Raw genomic sequence first — 18105 nt, 5'->3', positions numbered from 1 at the left:
CGATATCTGACACACTCAAGCCTTTTTCAGAATCGCTGCCTGCTACAGGGGATCGCGAGAGGGTGTCGGCCGTGACTAGCGATTTGCCGGGAACGTACTGGACCGCGAAAAGATAGCGCATAAGGCGTAGCCTGAAGCGTTGAATTCGAGGGGGCATATCATCAATGGCCATCTGGCCCAGTAAAGACACTAAAGGCTTGTGATCAGTTTCAAAGGTAACGTTTAGGCCACGGATGTACTCGTCAAATCTTTCGGCTGCCCACGTGAGCGCTAGCGCTTCTTTTTCTATCTGGGAGTATCGCCGTTCTGTGTTCGTGAGAGAACGAGACGCGAAAGCTATTGGTCTACGGTGACAGTTTTTCTGCGTTTGAAAAAGAACAGCTCCCAGTCCGAAAGAGGATGCGTCCGCTGAAAGGATGGTAGGAAGCGTTGCATCGTACATGGCCATACACTGCGCAGAACAAATGAGCTCCTTTAGCTCGTTCAGCGCTTTTGCTTGGTCACACCCCCAGACCCATTCGCTATCTTTGTGCAAAAGAGCACGCATCGGAGCGGTAGTTTGCGCCAGGTGAGGCAAAAAGCGACCTAGGTGATTGGCCATGCCGAGCAAGCTTCTCAGTTCGGCGACATTTTTCGGTGCGTTTATATTCTTAATAGCGCTGACCTTCGCTGGATCAGGCTCAATTCCGTTCTCATTCAGAATATGGCCCAGAAATCTCAGTTTATTAACGCCAAACAGGCACTTTTCTTTGTTCAGAGTCACGTTTGCGCTAGCTAGGCGTGACATAACATCAGCTAAACGTTCGTCATGCTGGGCTTTCGTATTACCAAACACTAAAATGTCATCCATGACGTTGACAACGCCTGGCAGGCCACATAGGATTTCCGACATCCTTTTCTGGAAATACTCCGGAGCGGACGTAATTCCGAACGGTAGTCGGGTAAAACAGTACCTCCCGAATGGAGTCAAGAACGTAGTTAGTTCTTCAGAGTCCCTACTTAGTCGGACTTGATGGAACCCTGAGAAGGCGTCAAGCTTCGAAAACCATTTCGCACCCGCCAGAGAGCCTAATGCTTGTTCGACCGTAGGTAGCGTGAAGCGTTCACGAACGACGCACTTATTTAACTTTGTGAGGTCGACGCATACTCTCAGTTCCCCCGACTGTTTAGTTACCAGGACTATTCCTGCGCACCAATCCGTGGGGCCGTCTACCTTTCTAATTATTCCCATGCGCACGAGTCACTCGATTTCCTGCTTTAGCCTTTCCATGAGCGGAATCGGCACTCGCCGCGGAGCGGTTATGGCATGTGGAATTGCGCCCGGTTGTAGCCTGATTGTGTATTCTCCTGGAATAGTGCCTAGACTACGACTCATGCGCGGAAAAAAGTGTCTCATACCGTTGCTTGTCTGCAGTTAGCGAGTCGGCAAATTTAACGATACCTAAAGCCTCTAAGGCTGGCAGCCCGAGAAGTACGTCGCGAAGAGTGCTAACGACATAGCACGTTTGTCGGACAGTCCTCTGTTTCCACGCAATCTCTGCGACAAATTTGCCTAGAACATTGAGCTTGTTCCCGCCAGCCCCCTGTAGCACCTCGTCTGCGTTATCCAGGTGGGTGGGCAATCCTGGAAATGTAGAAGGTAGAACCGACACTTCTGCACCCGAATCAACTTTAGCAAAGATAGGCACAGAGTTTATCAGAACCTGCACATAGCGCGCTTTCCCGGCCGCGTCAATCGCGCCAATGAAAGTTTCCCCGGTACCATGTTCGACAGCCGAGACGCGTACCTTTCTTTGCGCTGACCCAACTTTCTTAAGGCAGGCTTTCGCAAAATGTCCTTTGTTACCACAGTAGTGGCACTTGGAAGCTTTCGCTGGGCACGTCGACCTCGGGTGCGCGTCGCCGACGCAGTAGGGGCACCGTCCCTCTTTATGCTGCGGGCGTTTCTGGTGGCCTACGGCGTCCACGATGGCACCTTGGTCCTGAAGTTCTGGCGGGCTCCCGATGTGGGCACCCTCCGGTCGAAGGCTCTGCTGCTGCTGACGCACGGTTTCCTTGAGGCGAGCCTTGGCCAGCGCCGTAGCCAATGTAAGCTGCGGATCCATCTGCAAGGCCTCGGATAGTTGCATGTCCCGGAGCCCGACGACAAACCTGTCCCGGATGAGTCTTCTTCATATCCCCAAAGTCGCAGCGGTCTGCCAGCACGTGAAGTGCGGTTGCGAACTGATCCACCGACTCTTCTGGTCGTTGCTGGCGTCTGTGAAAGCAGGCACTTTCATAAACAATGTTCCGCTCTTTGACGAAATGACTGTTGAACCTCTGCTTGACGACATCGTAACTTTTTGCTTCATCGTCGGTCAGCTCAAATGTAGCAAAGACTTCGCGGGCTTGGCGTCCCATTGTGTAAAGTAGCGTGCGCACCTGGGCCTCTCCCGAACGTTCGTTGAGAGCTGTGGCGAAGCGGTAGTCATCGAAGTGGTCGATCCACGCCGGCCACTCTGACGTTTTGTCAAAGTCCAGCGGTGGTGGCTGCTGGAGCCCGGGGTTTACCGTTGCGGGCTTGTTTGCCATTTTCTGGAAATGCCACCGTCCACAGCCTCAGCGAGATAGTTGACCACCGCCCGCTTCTGACACCATGGGGTGACACGGCATGCGAGCGTGTCGCGTATGCGTGTCGGAAGGAACAGTCGACGAGCCGCGCTCCAGGTGACGAAAGGGAAAAAGTCCCCCGTTTATTGTGCTGGCCGATAGTATACATTCTGGGGACGTCACGTGTCACAAGTAGCTTGGCACTCGCAGTGGTTGTCCAGCTATCTGTCGTGACGTTACACGCCGCACACAGGCAGGCGATAACAGCACAGCTGCCTTTGCGCAAGTAAAGCAGAAGCTAGTGCCGACGCTGCTTCATATTTCACAACCCATTTTGACAATGGAGGCCTTGTCTATCCTAGTCAGACCTTGTCAACAGCTCTGAAGGCCATGGAAGATGCATTTACTGCGTTCTTTAGTAAAAACAAGCTGCATGCAGCGAGTCTAGCTGATTTTTCAAGTCAGCTGCAGACACTGGCCTTTCCACAACTAGGGTGCCCAGAGCACGAAAAAGCAACTTTGACCGCAGTTGTAAAGTTCTATGTTCTTTTGAGGTTTCGTTTTTTCGCAAAAAGCATCAACAAAGAGAGGGAAGCGCAAAGAAAACGGCAGAAGCTCTTTAAACTGCGTCACTGCAACTAGATATATCTTCATGTATGTGTGCTTTATCTCATCTAGTGCAGTATTGTGCCTCCGTTTGACTGTTGTTCCACTTGAATAAAACCTTTGTTACGCTTAAATAAAAGCTCTGTTTCCTATTTTTGTTCAAGTACATCAGACATAAAAAGAAAACTGCACGTGCTTACCAGCTTTAAAAAATTTATATAGTACACGGAACACCAGCAGTCCATTTTACAGGTTAACTTACTTATTATCATATACCCTCGGGACCGAATGGGCATTATGAGCCAGGGGATGGATACATTGTTTACAAACAATCAAAAACATTCAAACCTATCAGGACAACAATAAGAAACAGGCAGAAACAACAGCAAATAAAAAGAAAAAGAAAGAACAGCGAAATTCGAGTCATTTCGAAAGATGATCGGGTACAGCGGTCTTGAATGCTTATGCATTAATATAACATTAATAGAACAGTAATATAACCTCAGCATTCTTTTATTTTATTAGAATAAAAAAGTAACCAACATTTACCTTTAAAAAATTACGCTGCTATCATGGCTAGAACATCCTATAGCTATCGCCTAAGAGATCTCGACGCGAAGGTGAACGCCTTGTAAAGCTTACTGTAATTCACCTTAATCCTCCGTCATCCACCCTAATGCTCCTTAATAAACCGTGATCCCCCCTAATTCAACCTAATCCCCCTTAATCCAATCACTATAATCAATAATTAAATTTGCTAATCATTTAGCATCCCTTATACACGGCTGGACATGCTTTGGTTCGTTTCTGGCCTTCCTTGGATCGTGTGATATGTTCTGTACCTCGCAACACGACCTTGGAACATGGAGATCTAAGGCATTTGCCTTAAAAATTACGTTTTCTCTTCGCCAGCATAGAAACACATCAGGTTCCCCGCTCGAAGCCGAGCTGAGATAGCACACGCTTTTCACGCAATCGACAAGCGCTAGAGAAGCCTGTTGTAATCGAAACAAACCCTGATTTATAAATCAGCTGCCCACATTTGAACTGTGCTGCTGCTACGGCTTAATAAAAACAAAAAGCGCAGCAGCTCGCTTGCCAATGCTGTGGAAACACGGCGGGCTACGAAGACCGGATGGTGCCGCGGCACCCACCCGCACTGCAGCGCCCCTAGCGGCAGCCGCCGGCATTCATTGCATCTGGTGCCACCCGGAAAGCCGCGGACGGCACACTAGCCAGTATATTCTAGGCACTATAGTATATGTAGGGTGGCTAGAATGGGGAGGTGTGAAGACCGGCCTCCGGTAGCTGGCCCCAAAACGCGTTCCTGCCGCGTGACGGCGCTGCCGGCCGGGGCGCCGTTTAGGGCGCCGTAGTTTGTAGCGGCGTCTGGATACCTCCGGGCGGGAAAATGATTTGGTAGCGCTTAGTTTTAGCGTTTGAATGCGTTAGAATCTGACCAGACTTCTTTCTCTACATTGTAGATGCAGAGAGAATTTAATGTTTCGCTGCTCTCATTCCACATGGAAACAGCGAGCACCGACTACGCAGCCGACACAGCAACGGTTTTTGCGACCACCTCTTGCCGAGATTAGCGCGCTTATTCTTGCCGAAAGTATAGTTCATAGGAATCGCCGCGCAAGGCCAGCGCATTGGAATAACCTTGAATGTGTCGCCCGCACATAAGTCACATACCTGGGATTGTAACATTACTTTAAATGGAGGAAGTTAATGCAATATATCAGCATTGTGGTGAAGAAATTCTAGAAAGTACAAAGCGCTTGTGAGTTAATACATGTTTATTGGAAATAACACAGTTATTGCATAACATCACATTTTTACAAAACACAGGGCTTAACCTTCTTGGCTTTGTTGTGGATGACACACTGATTTAAGCCGTTGAGGAGAAAGTGAATACGTGTTATACAATAAAACCTAGACACTGATCCTGTCAGATCAGCGGAATGCTTCCTGCAGCCAATCTGTGGCACATCGGCTGCTAGAAGCAAGAAATTCTTGACAACTTTTGCGTGCACTCGCGTATTGCTAAATGCAAGAGTGAACCTGTCGATCCTCGAGTGTCTGAATGAGGTTGTATAGATAGACTGATTGATACAGAAGCCCCCCCCCCCCATGCACCCCCAGACTGAAATGCATAAGCTTGCATACTTCATTATAATGATGAACTGCGCAGGAGTGGGGTGATCATTGGCTCCATTGGAGCTGTCTCACAATACCGAATGAACGCTCCAAGCATTCCTGACTGAGGCGGGAAGTCATCAAGAACCTGAACCCAACCTTCTCAGTTAGATACGTCAAGAAGTCTTTAGTGGAACGTATGGTCACACGCAGACCTTCTGATGTGCCCTTGCTTAAGAAGCCGAGCCCCTTTTGCATGGGCCTCCCACTGATCCAGAAATGCTAGCATGCTGCTAAGTGCAGTTTCTTGAGCACTGCTACGTCTGAAACACGAAAAGCATTTACCACCGGCACACGAAAATGAGCACAGTGGCTGTGGGCATACGTCAAAGCTTCAGCTGGAAACCGTGATGTCATGGCTTCAATTGCTTGAGCCATCACGTCAATGAACACCGTTGTTGGCTCCAGATTTGAGTACTGTTGCTCAATTTTTTGTTTCTGTAAGTCCATGGCGTGCACAACTGCACTGTTGAAAATATTGAAGGCCAGATTTACCAGCATCTTTTCAAATCCACTAGAATATATGTGTGAATATGTCAACTTGGGTGCAAGTTTCAATGTCAAGGCACTGCTGTCGACCTTCCATATCGTTGTAACAGGTTCACAGGGTGTCAAGGGATAGCGACAGCAGCTCACACCACCTACTTTGAAGAAAAACTTGGGAAACGCGAGAAAAACACAGCTGCACTACACCGACCACGAGAGTTACTTTGCGCTGCACCGTGGCCTACGAGACTGACAAGCTCACGGCGACCCCGCGCTAGCCACCCAAGCCGCGCCCCCGACGGAAGCGCCAAATTTTCCCCCAGTGGGAGGAACGCGCAGCGGGGCCTCCCTAGGCAATGGCGGCGGCGCCGCGGTCTTCACACCTCCCAATTCTAGCCACCCTAGTATATGTGTCTGCGAGGCTCGTGTTGGCTGGTGTTGTAAAAGGCGTCGTCTAAAACGTGGCTATGGCTACGCAAATAACGCGCTTTCAAAGTAAAATCTTCATAAAAGGCTTCCATTCACACATATTACATCTTTACTCACCCACAATGCATGACCAAGCGAAGAAAAGCATGAACAGATGGCCAACTGTTTCAAAGCGAGCGCGAACCTTGTCGCCTGTCCTCCAACTTTAGCGGCACGCTGATACTTTTTACGTAACATGTAGTCGTACACACAATAACAAGTTCTCATAGTTAAACAAAACATGTTTTTGCGTAATAATAAAGCTAAAACAGCTCTTCACGTGCTGTTTTAGTAGAAAGTGAATCATTGTGACAGGCGGAACGATATTTGCCAAGCGCGTCTTCAAGCTGTCCTGTCTCTACGAGAACGATGCTAATCCGAAGTCACAATATACCGGCATTCCCATGCATACCACAGCGCAGCAGCGCCAGATTTCCCTCTAGGTAATGTAATGAGAAACTCTATGGTTCTTGTGGTCTCGTTAGCATAGAGTTAGTAGAACAACTCAGTATAGTAACTCTATGGTCCATGCATTGAAACATAGTTTCTCACTACATTACCTAGAGGGAAACCTGGCGCTGCTGCGCTGTGGTATGCATGGGAATGCCGGTATATTGTGGATTCGGATTGGCATCGTTCTCGTAGAGACAGGACACCTTGAAGACGCGCTTGGCAAATACCGTTCCGTCTGTCATAATGATTCATTTTCTACTAGAACAGCACGTAAAAAGCTGTTTTAGGTTCATTATCACGCAAAAACATGTTTTGTTTAACTATGAGAACTTGTTAATGCGTGTACGACTACATGTTAAGTAACAAGTATCAGCGGGCCGCTAAAGTTGGAGGACAGACGACAAGGTTCGCGCTCGCTTTGAAACAGTTGGTCGTCTGTTCTTGCTTTTCTTCGCTTGATCATGCATCGTGGGTGAGTGAAGATGTAATATGCGTGAATGGAAACATTTTATGAAGATTTTACTTTGAGAACGCGTTATTGGCGTAGCCATATCCACGTTTTAGACGAAGCCTCTTACAACACCAGCCAACGCGAGCCTCGCAGACACATATACCGTCTTTCCCATGACGGCACGGTGCCCCCTTAAGAAATTCCCATAGACGGTGGCGCCACATTACCCTCTAGGTGTTATAGTGAGAAACTCTATGCATTTAAATCGGGAACCGCAAGAGCGCCGCCATGTTGCTACGTGCCGAGGTTGCCAGCTCCTGAGACGCTTGCTAGACTTGGTGACAGTAGTCAGTTTTTAATCCGGCAACCGTAGCAGCGTAGCAGCATGGCGTCTCGCTTGTGGTGTCGTGATGTGTGCGTGCAGCCGTGTGTTTGGGCTTTATAAGTTGGTTCTTTATTCTATGTTGCGGGACTGTGTGGGTGTGGTCCATGTTGGCCATACAGGTGGCAGTTATGCAACCGAGGGATCATCCTGTTGAAGTTTCCGGCGGTATGCGGTTTTCAGCGGTCACGCCTGTTGCAGAAGTGTCACTCGGCGAGGTTACGAGCTTGAAGCTGTGGTCAGATTCCTCGTTGGCGTTCCGTAATTCTCTTCGCACGGACGCGGTATGTTGCAAAAGCCGCTTTCGCGATCTATCGTCGCGACGATATATCGGATTTTTTTATTATGATAAGTACTGATCCAGCTGTAGGGCACATGTAACCGACAAACGGAAGTCTCAGGAGAGCACCCGAGATTATAATAAAGCAGGCGGCACAGGAACTCCAGGGCACCCAAGGGACAGTGGGGGGATCAAAGCTCGAAGCAGAACGGTACATAGGTTGGGGCCGCCGAGGCAAATGTGTGCCAGGGAGTGTTCGCACGGACAGCTCCCCTGGCACGCGCAGCAGTGCCTCGCAAGGTCGAGATACATTAAAGGCACCTGCGCCCATGATCTTTCTTTTGCCTCGGTGCAGTGAGCACGATTAAAGAGAATAATATGCAGAGCATCCGGTGCAGTCGCGAATGCGTCATGGCAAATGTAGCTCGCGTCGCCTGGCGTGTGTAGTAACATCAGAGTTGGTTGTATGAACTTTATGCATGATACGCTTTGTTACGGTACCTTAACGGAATGGGTCTAGAGGACGGTGTTGGAACATTTTTTCGTACCGCCCTAATCCTATACCCCCCACTACAAACACACACACATACCCCCCCCCTTTTTTTTTATGTATACATACAATTCCTTGCCATGACGGATCATAGCCTCCTTTACTTTTGAACAATAGAGGAGGCTATGGACGGATTGAACAGTTCAAGTTGTCAACTTGTCAATAACTGTCATAGGAATTGCTGTAATAAACACAATTCCACGATCGGATTGTTTACTCTCATTTTTTGTTGTAACACTGAGGACTACATAGAACTTTATTTTGTATATGTGAGAGAAGCATGTGGATATCACGAGCTTAAGCCAATGTGCGATACACAGACAAAGCAGCTGCTACAACATGAACTGCATTGAGGGCCACACAACACATACGTAATTAAAGGTGCAAAATATAGGAGGAAGCTTCAAAATACGCTCTGTAGCACTGCAAAGTATAACATATATTGTATGTGTACAATAAATGTCCAAAAAACAATGCATCAATGTCCCATTTGCCTTCAAGTTTATTATCAAGTTCAAGTTTACTGAAGTTTATTATGAGCATATGTACAACAGGAATCTACTGACACACCCGCAGTCAAGGTGGCTGTTCGAGGTGTGCTGGCTGCCTCAGTGTAAGAAAAAGAAATTGGGTGAATGTCGACACCAGTGCCCCTGCTTCTTGCCTCTGACCTGCACGTGCCTCCACGGCATCTTTGTGCACAAGTGTGTTGGCGTGGCGAGGCGTAGGAGTCATCCGAGAGAAAGAGTATCGTTTACATGAAAAAGTGGCTGTTCACATTGCCTGTCGCTTTCCCTCAAATGTTTCCTTGGCGACTAGGGTGACACACCCGCAGTCGAAGTGGCTGTTCGAGGTGTGCTGGCCGCCTAAAAGAAAAAAATTAGATGAATGTCAATACCAGTGCTATTGCTTCTTGCCTCTTACCTGCATTTGCCTCCACGGCCAGTAAGTATGAGGGAGTAAGTATGAGGGAGCTGCTGTGGCTAGGCGTAGTCATTGTCTAAGCAAAAAGAAAAGGCCATTCAAATGGGGAATTATGGAAATAAATGCAGTTGTTATGTCTGCTTCTTGCACTCTTCTTGCCTAAAAGTTTTCAAACATAGTGTCCAGTACACACCAGCACTCTGACTGCTTCTGCTTTTTACCTGCAGGTGTTGCTGCGAGATCCTTAGTATGGCTGCGTGCAGCATTGTAGCACTTGGTGGAGGCATTTGAAGTGGTAGCCAAAAATATAAAGAATCCTCCTTGTCTGCATGAATCCTTTCAATTTCTAAATGCAGTGGTAATTATCACTATTAGTTCAAGGCCACCCACATCTATGCGGCAAGTGCCATAGCTCGAAACTGAATTTTTTCTTTAGTGTTTCACAAGGCGTCTGATATGACCACATTAGATGTGATGTGTTTGTTTTTATTTATCTCAGTGTGGAGAGAGCATCATTAAATTGTTTTTTATTTTTGCGTGTCTTGTTTTTTGGTTTATTTCTGAATTTATCAACCAGCAGTCTCATGAGAGCATCATTAAATTGTTTTTTATTTTTGCGTGTCTTGTTTTTTGGTTTATTTCTGAATTTATCAACCAGCAGTCTCATGATGCTAAAGTGACTTATGTAATGGCAATCAGCTTTTGTTTTGCAGAAAAACAACGCATTTCCTGACCCATTGTTTGACATCCTCTCACTCGCATAATTTTGCAGAGTATTCTACCTATATTGACTTGCTTGACCTCCACTAAAGAGTCTTGCATTTTCAAATACGACTCTTTCCTTAAAATCATTTGACACTTCTCGTAATTTCTGTACCTTGGGCTTCTGATACTCTGCATTCACTATTTTTGCTTGTTTCTGACTAGAAATGTCTTCTTTAATTTAGAGCTTAAATTTTACCTTTGGAACACACGGAAGGGCTTGCCATTGCATATATGCATAAAAGGGAAACATGTTTCATTAAACATTTGCAAAATCCAACTGAAGATTGATGAATGCAGCTTGAAGTGTGATATGACTGAATGAGCCATAAAAGTAACTCATTTCACTTGGTAAATTAAAACACATATTAGTGTGATGTACAAGATACGTTACACTAACGTGGTGGGTTCTCTTGCTTATACAGCAAAATAATCGGTGCGCGAGAAAAAACATTATCTTTGCATACCCCTTGTACACACTGATTTAAGGAAAATGAGCTGGAGCTGTCCACATGATCACTTATTTTACCTGCGAGTATACTCAACAAAAGTGTGTCCAGCTGCTTAGTGGTATTTGAGATTATGTCAGTATTGCATATGGTGCCTGTTGTCTCAAATAATTAATTTTGAAAATGCTCGCAGGGATCTGATGTGCATATCTGCAGTTTATGGATACATGTAAAAGACTCGGCATCAAGTGCAAGTGAACGGTCCCACAAACCCGGAGTCGATCATGCAAATAGATTCGCTGCACAAATTTGTGACCAGAAAAGACATTCCACATGAAATGGCATGCAAGGAAGTGTTGAAAATATTGCACAGTTAATAAAACGCCTACGCTATTAATATGTGGGTTGATGCACTCGTTATGCTAAACGGAGGTGAGGCGTGAAGACAGGACACAAGAGTAGAGTATTTACAAGCAAACAACACGAGCGCCGGCCACTTCTCTACTCTTGTGTCCTGTCTGCACGCCTCACCTCTGTTTTGCATAATGAATCCTTACCAAATAGCTCAGCTTTCTGTCGTTCTAAGTCTCGATGCACTCGATTTCGTCCGCATTAGGCACTCGCCTCTTGATTACTTCGTGGCACAGAAATACTCGGCATCAGGCTGTTTTTCTGCTGTGGCCTTTGTAGAAGCACGATTGTTCAAAGTGCAACAATTAAACAGATTCTTTGAGTTGCTTGCGGCTTCGCCAATACAATTCCGGTGCGCTGGTCCGCCTGTCCAGCAATTTCCTACTGAAGGGAAACCTGCAAATAAAAACACCGCTCCGCATGTAGAAAAATGCTCTACTGTGACGCTTCTCAAACGATTGTGATGCACCACAAGAGCTGCCTACTCGCGTGATATTCTCAACAAGGAGATACATTCGTTTACTTACATGTGAAGTTATATGCCAGAGCACTTCGGGGCTTCGGTGGCACATAAGGCACGAGTTTGCCATTGCGACCGATGTCGACGCGCGATCGCATGTCAAACCTAAACTGTACGAAACTACTGCGCATCCAAAAAACAGATTCGAAACCGAAATTCGCGTCATTCTTTATTGCATGATTGCGTACATCGTGATTTACATAAGTCACGGACTTAGCGATCGCTTTCTGTAAACCGAATATTAACGTACCACCTTCATAAAGCCATCAGGTATGCGTTTTTAGATGACAAAGCATAAGGTGACCTGTACTTGCTCTCAGCTCTTTCAATAGTAATTGCGCTGGCCACATTGACCAGTAGCAACAGGGCGGCGCCCTAGAGGTTCCCACTTTTCCGGCCCAGCTTTTCCTCTAGAGTTGTTCTGCTAACTCTATGGCATGGGCCCTATGGGTAGCTTGTCCTCTAGAGTCAGCATAGTAACTCTATGGTGTAAGCATCATAATATTCTTTCACCGTGTGAAAGAGTGTGCTAGACTAGCCATGGACGCGTAGTAAGCGTGCATTGTGTAGCTCTATGCTCTGAGGAGCATTTTCTTTTCCTTTTTTTTTTTTTTTTGTCGTAGGGAAGTAATCGCCATGCTGCAAACACCAGTTGTTTCCACCAAATGCCATACAGCTCACTAGCGCTTAGCTAGGCAACGACGTCAGCGGTACAAAGTTGGTGCAACATTACCATAACACCGCGGTGTCGGTCAGGCACGCAGCGGTAACGTCATGAGACGAACCAATGCCTCATTCCAGACAACAAAAGATTAGGGCCAACATTCACAAATTTAGTGCGCTGAAACTATAATGGCGTTTTTAACTGGTCTATCTGGAGCGGCCGCCGAAATCCTCGAGCGAGCGCTCGGGTTTCCCAAATCCGAATCGGCCAGTGGAGCGCAAAAACGCTCCGCGGGGGATCACACAGGAAGTCTGCGTACACGTAGCACAAACCGGTTCCGGAGACCATGCCCGACTTTCGCTCTGTGCGTTTCCACGGCAACCAAACTCACGGTTCCCCTGTGTGTAATTTGAGCGCGGCAGTCGCATAGTCCGTCATTTCCATGTCGCGCCCGCAAGTATTGTGCATGGACAACGTGCATAGAAGGCTTCGTACAGCACCTGCGTCACATCGTAATCGCTGTCGTCCGAGCACTCATCGCTAAACGCGAGCACTGCAGCAGCACCGAACGCAGCCATTTTGCGAAGCAATCTTGTGCTACCAACCAGCGCCTTGTCAAAGTAGCAAGCAGTGGTTTTTTTCACGTGTGCGTGTTTACGCTGTGTGGTACAGTCGTGAATTTCACACAAATATTCCGACTGCTTAGTCTGTACACACCTATAAAGACCGGTCTTCGTGGAAGTGTGGAGGGTGCACCGAGTGCTGTGCTTGTAGGTGTTCAAGACACACTGAAGAAATCGAGAGAAGCACACCGCTGTAAGCATGACCTGATTGAATCCAGAATTCTTGAGTTAGCCTCTGAACCTAATGACTTGCCCCAGCACAGTGGCAGTGACCACATTTACTCCAAGGGAGAAGTAGATGAAAGCACCTCCTACTACTTTTCGGGCTATGTGGTGCATAAGCTCAGCAAGAGTACAACATGCCCTTCCTGCATAGAGGATATCAGCTCTCCAGTGCCATTTGTTGGCAGTCACTCATACCTCACGGTGTACAGGAGCTTCAAGCAAGGCTGCCTAAAGCACCTTACCAAAAAGATGTTAGAGTTTACAAATATTGTAAACAGAGCAGTTTCAATTTCATTGAAAGAAGGCCCACTTTACGCAGATATGTTTTGGGAGGTGTTGGACGAGTTGGAATTGAGAAACCTTGCGCGGCTTGGATGTGCAGAGCATATGGCCTCTTTTACATGCCAGGTGTTGAATTTTGTCATAGTTACACGCAAACACTTCTACACGAGAGATGTGAATCGTCGGCTGGAAAGCAGAGAAAAAATCACCACTGCAAATAAAAAAGCTCGTCTTCTGTAGGCATTCCTTCCGTGTTTCGCACCAGGTGTGTCTGCATTCAGTGTTTGTTTGTGTGCACTTGAATAAATGCTCAAAGTGAACGTGAAAAACCCTGCTCTCTGTGCTGTGCTCCGTACGTCGGTAACAGAGCGTAGAATTTCGTTACTGTTCTAGAAACAGAACAGAACAGTGCCAACAGGCACTAAACTATCCAGGATAAACATCGCAAATACGATGCGATAGATAAAGCGCGAAGCAAGTAAACTATCGCAGTTTTTCGCGATCTGCTCTTTATCTCATCCTTACTGCTCAGGCCAAACAGTTATTTAACCATGAGACTGAATTCACTTTCTACGTGACAACTAAAAAAAGGCCAACAAATTTGAATTCTGCGCATCCGGCGGAGATGGCTGCCGCAGCCGCTGCCGAGCGCGAGCTCTCCGGGCCGACAGTGACCGCAGCGCCGCATGGTGAGTGGAAACGGAAGGGGGCCGCTTTCTCGTGCGCGGCTCGTTGGGAGCTTGCAAACTGAAAGAGATCTAAAAACGTTGCGTTGCGTTGCGTACCAACCGGGTAGCGTAACCGGGTACCGATTTCGCTTGAAGACGGAAGTGACGCGATCTATTTCCGCCCGAATCCGCGCCTCGGCGGCGGAGCATAGAGTTTCTCACTACATTACCTAGAGGGAAATCTGGCGCTGCTGCGCTGTGGTATGCATGGGAATGCCGGTATATTGTGACTTCGGATTAGCATCGTTCTCGTAGAGACAGGACAGCTTGAAGACGCGCTTGGCAAATATCGTTCCGTCTGTCACAATGATTCACTTTCTACTAAAACAGCACGTGAAAAGCTGTTTTAGCTTTATTATTACGCAAAAACATGTTTTGTTTAACTATGAGAACTTGTTATTGTGTGTACGACTACATGTTACGTAAAAAGTATCAGCGTGCCGCTAAAGTTGGAGGACAGGCGACAAGGTTCGCGCTCGCTTTGAAACAGTTGGCCGTCTGTTCTTGCTTTTCTTCACTTGGTCATGCATTGTGGGTGAGTAAAGATGTAATATGTGTGAATGGAAGCCTTTTATGAAGATTTTACTTTGAGAGCGCGTTATTTGCGTAGCCATAGCCACGTTTTAGACGAAGCCTTTTACAACACCAGCCAACACGAGCCTCGCAGACACATATACCGTCATTCCCATGACGGCACGGTGCCCCCTTAAGAAATTCCCATAGACGGTGGCGCCAGATTACCCTCTAGGTGTTATAGTGAGGAACTCTATGCGGCGGAGCAAGTGATAGCGATCCGGCGCGGAGCGAGTTGATCCGAAACGACCAGTGGAACGCGCGAACCCGCTCCAGATCGACCAGTGAAATTCGGATTCGTTGCCGCGGAGCAGTAAATCCTGCTCCGAATCGACCAGTGAAAAACGCCATAAAGCATGCGTACGTGTCAAGGCAATGTGCTCCACATTTAGGCAACAGGATCCTGCATGATTCAGTAATCCATATAAATAAATATTGTGTCGGATAAAACCCATCTCTGATGTCGCACTCGTTGCAGCATTATATCGCTGAACTCAACATTTTTATGTTAACAGTTCTACGAGTTTAGATCCCAACTACTACCAGTTGCTACTATACAACTGGTCAAAGTTCCAGTTGGAATCCAAATGGAACCACTTGCTTCCAGTACAGCTGGTTCAGGTTCCAGTTGGATCCCAACTGGGACCATTTGCTTCCAGTACAACTGGTAATGGTTCCAGCTGCGTTCCAGTTGCATCCCAACTGGGACCATTTTGCTTCCAGTACAACTGGAGATGGTTCCAGTTGGATCCCAACTGGAACCAGTTGCATCCCAGTTGATTTCTAACTGGGACCAGTTGACCTGTAACTGGGACCAGTTGGTTTCCTACTGGAACCAGTTGGTCCCAGTCAATACCAGTTGGAACCAGTTGGATTCCAGTTGAATATTTTCACCTGGGTGATGCTTGTAATGAACAGCGTTCCGCGCTTAACTTAAACGCGAATGATCTTTTCATGTGTTAAAAAAACAGCAGAATTATTATAGCTTCGGTCTGCATAGCCTGCACAGTCGTGATCAAAAGTTAGGGAACCGAAGATTTTTTTTTTTCGCAGCCTGGGCATTCCGACTGAAATCAATAGCTAGAGCATGCGTACGCATGCATGTTTGAACAATACAATGTAACAAACCAATTCCAGGCCGCGGAGATGTGCTTGAATATGTTTTGATTTTTTGCTGGTGTCGTGGTCCCCAGGTTTTTCATCACGACTGTGCATAATAACACGTGCTCATAGAAAGCTTCTGCAACTAAATAGACAACAAGAACACCAACACAGTTACACATGATTTTTCACACATAATATGCATACATATGCATTGAATGCATACAAGCATCTGAGGTTCAGTACAACTTATTCGCCAGAGGCAATTTACACAGTAGTGGTATTTCAAGTCCATATTGAAATTAAACTGTCCGCTAAATCCGGCTGGTTACAAGGCACTTTGCCATACATGGTCCACTTGCGAAAGGCGCTCCACCGGTAATTTTTTCGGAGAGTACAGCTAAACAGCGACCTAGGTATTGCACGATATATTTTTACCCGAGGCAGCAAGTTCGGTAGAGGTGAAAACGCGAAAACGCCCTTGTATATTTAGGTTTAAGTGCACGCGATGGTCAGAACTAACCGGAGTCCCGCTACTACGGCGTGCCTTATAATGGTGGTGGTGCTCGTGGTGCTCGCACTTTAATCCCAGAAATCTTTATTTTTTGCACGAGGAGTACTATGTAAAAGTTATGCATAAGCCACGTTTCTTCGATTTAACGCACGAAAATTCCCTACGTGATTGAGCACATTAGAAAACACGTAGGTCTGCGTCGTACTAGTCAAATCGTCGCAGTTGCACTATTCGCGCTGAAAACGTAGAAAAAAAAAAAGGGGCCCGTCCGGGATTTGAACCCGGGACCTCTCGCACCCAAAGCGAGAATCATACCCCTAGACCAACGGGCCGACACGGCAGCACGGTTTTAATAACCATGATTAAAACATAGCAATTTTTCAACACGCCCTTGCTTTATAGCATTGTTTTTTAGTCATTCTGACTCCGTATTCTATCTTTTGTTTTATTTATTACAATTCTTATTATATATCTAAAACACCACGACATATTATGCTTTACACACGACATTTGCTAGAGTACGCTCTGCAGTGGAAATCGACATGATCAAGTAGCGTACGCATTCTGTCTGAATCGTGCAATGTGAGAATCTCGCAACAGAAGAAATAGATCATATCCTTGAGTTTCTTCAATCGGCGGAACACTCGTGACCTGGCCCATACGTACTGCGAGGTATGTGCCACGATAGCATCCTGAGAAATTCCCTTGTCCAGAGCGGACTACTTTCGCACTACGCGTAGGATCGAGAACGCGGTTCATCGTGGTGTGTTTGCGTTTCTTTGGCACAATAGCGCATCTTGTTTTCATATAGCTATAAATCTCGCGCAACTGAGTCGTTGCGTTTTCTTGTCATGCAATTTCTGCAACTAAAGCTGTGCTCATGTTGCTCTAAACCGCTACGAATTATGTGCAGTAGTGGGGATCAGAACTCTGCCGTGGGGATCAGAACTCTGCCGTGGGGATTGTAGCGCGCTATCCAATTAGTTGCATGCACAATTTCCCGTTGTGCGTGTCATTTTCTTGTCACACGATCTCATCACAATATTTATTTATTTATTTATTCAATATACCCCCAAAGGCCCTCATTACGAGGGTATTACATGGGGGGGGGGGGGCAATCACAAGCACTGGTCATTAGTTAGTACATACTAAAAACAAGAGAGTGTAACAGAAGTAATAATACAGTGAAACATAGGTAATATACAAGATAATTAGGTAACAATTATTACAGAGAAAACATTAGTACATATTAGGGGAACATAAGGCAACTGCAATGAAAAACACCAACAAACATCGAAAACACTGTAAAAGTACCAAAGAAGAATAATAATACGATTAGTCGACAAGTCGTGAGTGAATTAAATGTTGAAACTTAGTCAAGTCTGGTTCCGTGGCAATGACTGATGGTAAGGCGTTCCATTCAGTTATTGTGCGAGGTAAGAACGAATATGCATAATGGGATGACTGGCAGTTAATGCGTTTGACTTTGTATGGATGGTCACGGCGTGGAAAAATAACTGTTGGTGACTGAAAGAAATCATCGTGAAGTGATGGATGGTGATAAAGCTTATGGAAAAGTGTTAAGCGAGAAATTTTACGGCGAAGTGCTAAGTTGTCCAAGTCAGCTTTATTCTTTAACGAGGTGACGCTGGTGTAACGTGAATAATCTGAAAATATAAATCGCGCAGCACGGTTCTGCAAGGCTTCGATGTTACTGATGATATAAGTTTGTTCGGGATCCCAGATGGCAGACGCGTATTCTAGTTTAGGACGGATTAATGTTGTGTATGCTAGTTTTTTAACATGCATTGGGGCTTCTCTTAAGTTATGTTTAATAAGTCCGAGAGTACGATTTGAAGAGGCAA

General features: G+C 46.4%; 2 protein-coding genes, 1 long non-coding RNA gene and 1 other non-coding gene across 7 annotated transcripts in view; 2 read left to right on the top strand and 2 right to left on the bottom strand.

Moving 5' to 3' along the window:
• Window positions 1-664: 664 nt before the first annotated feature.
• Window positions 665-2571, bottom strand: LOC142573868 (uncharacterized). The gene has a single exon (XM_075683086.1). The coding sequence runs from the start codon at window positions 2569-2571 to the stop codon at window positions 1930-1932; it is 642 nt and encodes a 213-aa protein (XP_075539201.1). The 3' UTR covers window positions 665-1929.
• A 5048-nt stretch (window positions 2572-7619) lies between these two features.
• LOC142576743 (uncharacterized) lies at window positions 7620-10585 on the top strand. Its single transcript, XR_012826952.1, has 2 exons — window positions 7620-7918; window positions 9616-10585. It is a non-coding gene; the product is annotated as an uncharacterized LOC142576743 (long non-coding RNA).
• Window positions 10586-14569: 3984 nt separating this feature from the next.
• Window positions 14570-18105, top strand: part of Sbat (LSMD1 domain-containing protein Sbat) — a 55369-nt gene continuing 51833 nt past the window's right edge. For 3 of the 4 annotated variants that reach the window (XM_075687024.1, XM_075687021.1, XM_075687022.1), the window contains exon 1: window positions 16755-16912. The gene's annotated coding sequence lies outside the window, so the exon portion shown is untranslated. Of the gene's footprint in view, window positions 14588-16754; window positions 16913-18105 lie in introns of those variants that run through there. The other variant, XM_075687023.1, reaches the window with a different exon arrangement.
• TRNAP-UGG (transfer RNA proline (anticodon UGG)) lies at window positions 16501-16572 on the bottom strand. Its single transcript has one exon. It is a non-coding gene; the product is annotated as a tRNA-Pro (tRNA).

Source organism: Dermacentor variabilis, chromosome 3, assembly GCF_050947875.1.
Source record: "Dermacentor variabilis isolate Ectoservices chromosome 3, ASM5094787v1, whole genome shotgun sequence".
NCBI classification, from domain to species: domain Eukaryota; kingdom Metazoa; phylum Arthropoda; class Arachnida; order Ixodida; family Ixodidae; genus Dermacentor; species Dermacentor variabilis.
This window is presented reverse-complemented; position numbering and strand designations above follow the sequence as displayed.

Bases quoted from the DNA above. Each gene is read 5' to 3' on its own strand.
- LOC142573868 (XM_075683086.1), bottom strand. From the start codon at position 2,571: ATGGCAAACAAGCCCGCAACGGTAAACCCCGGGCTCCAGCAGCCACCA.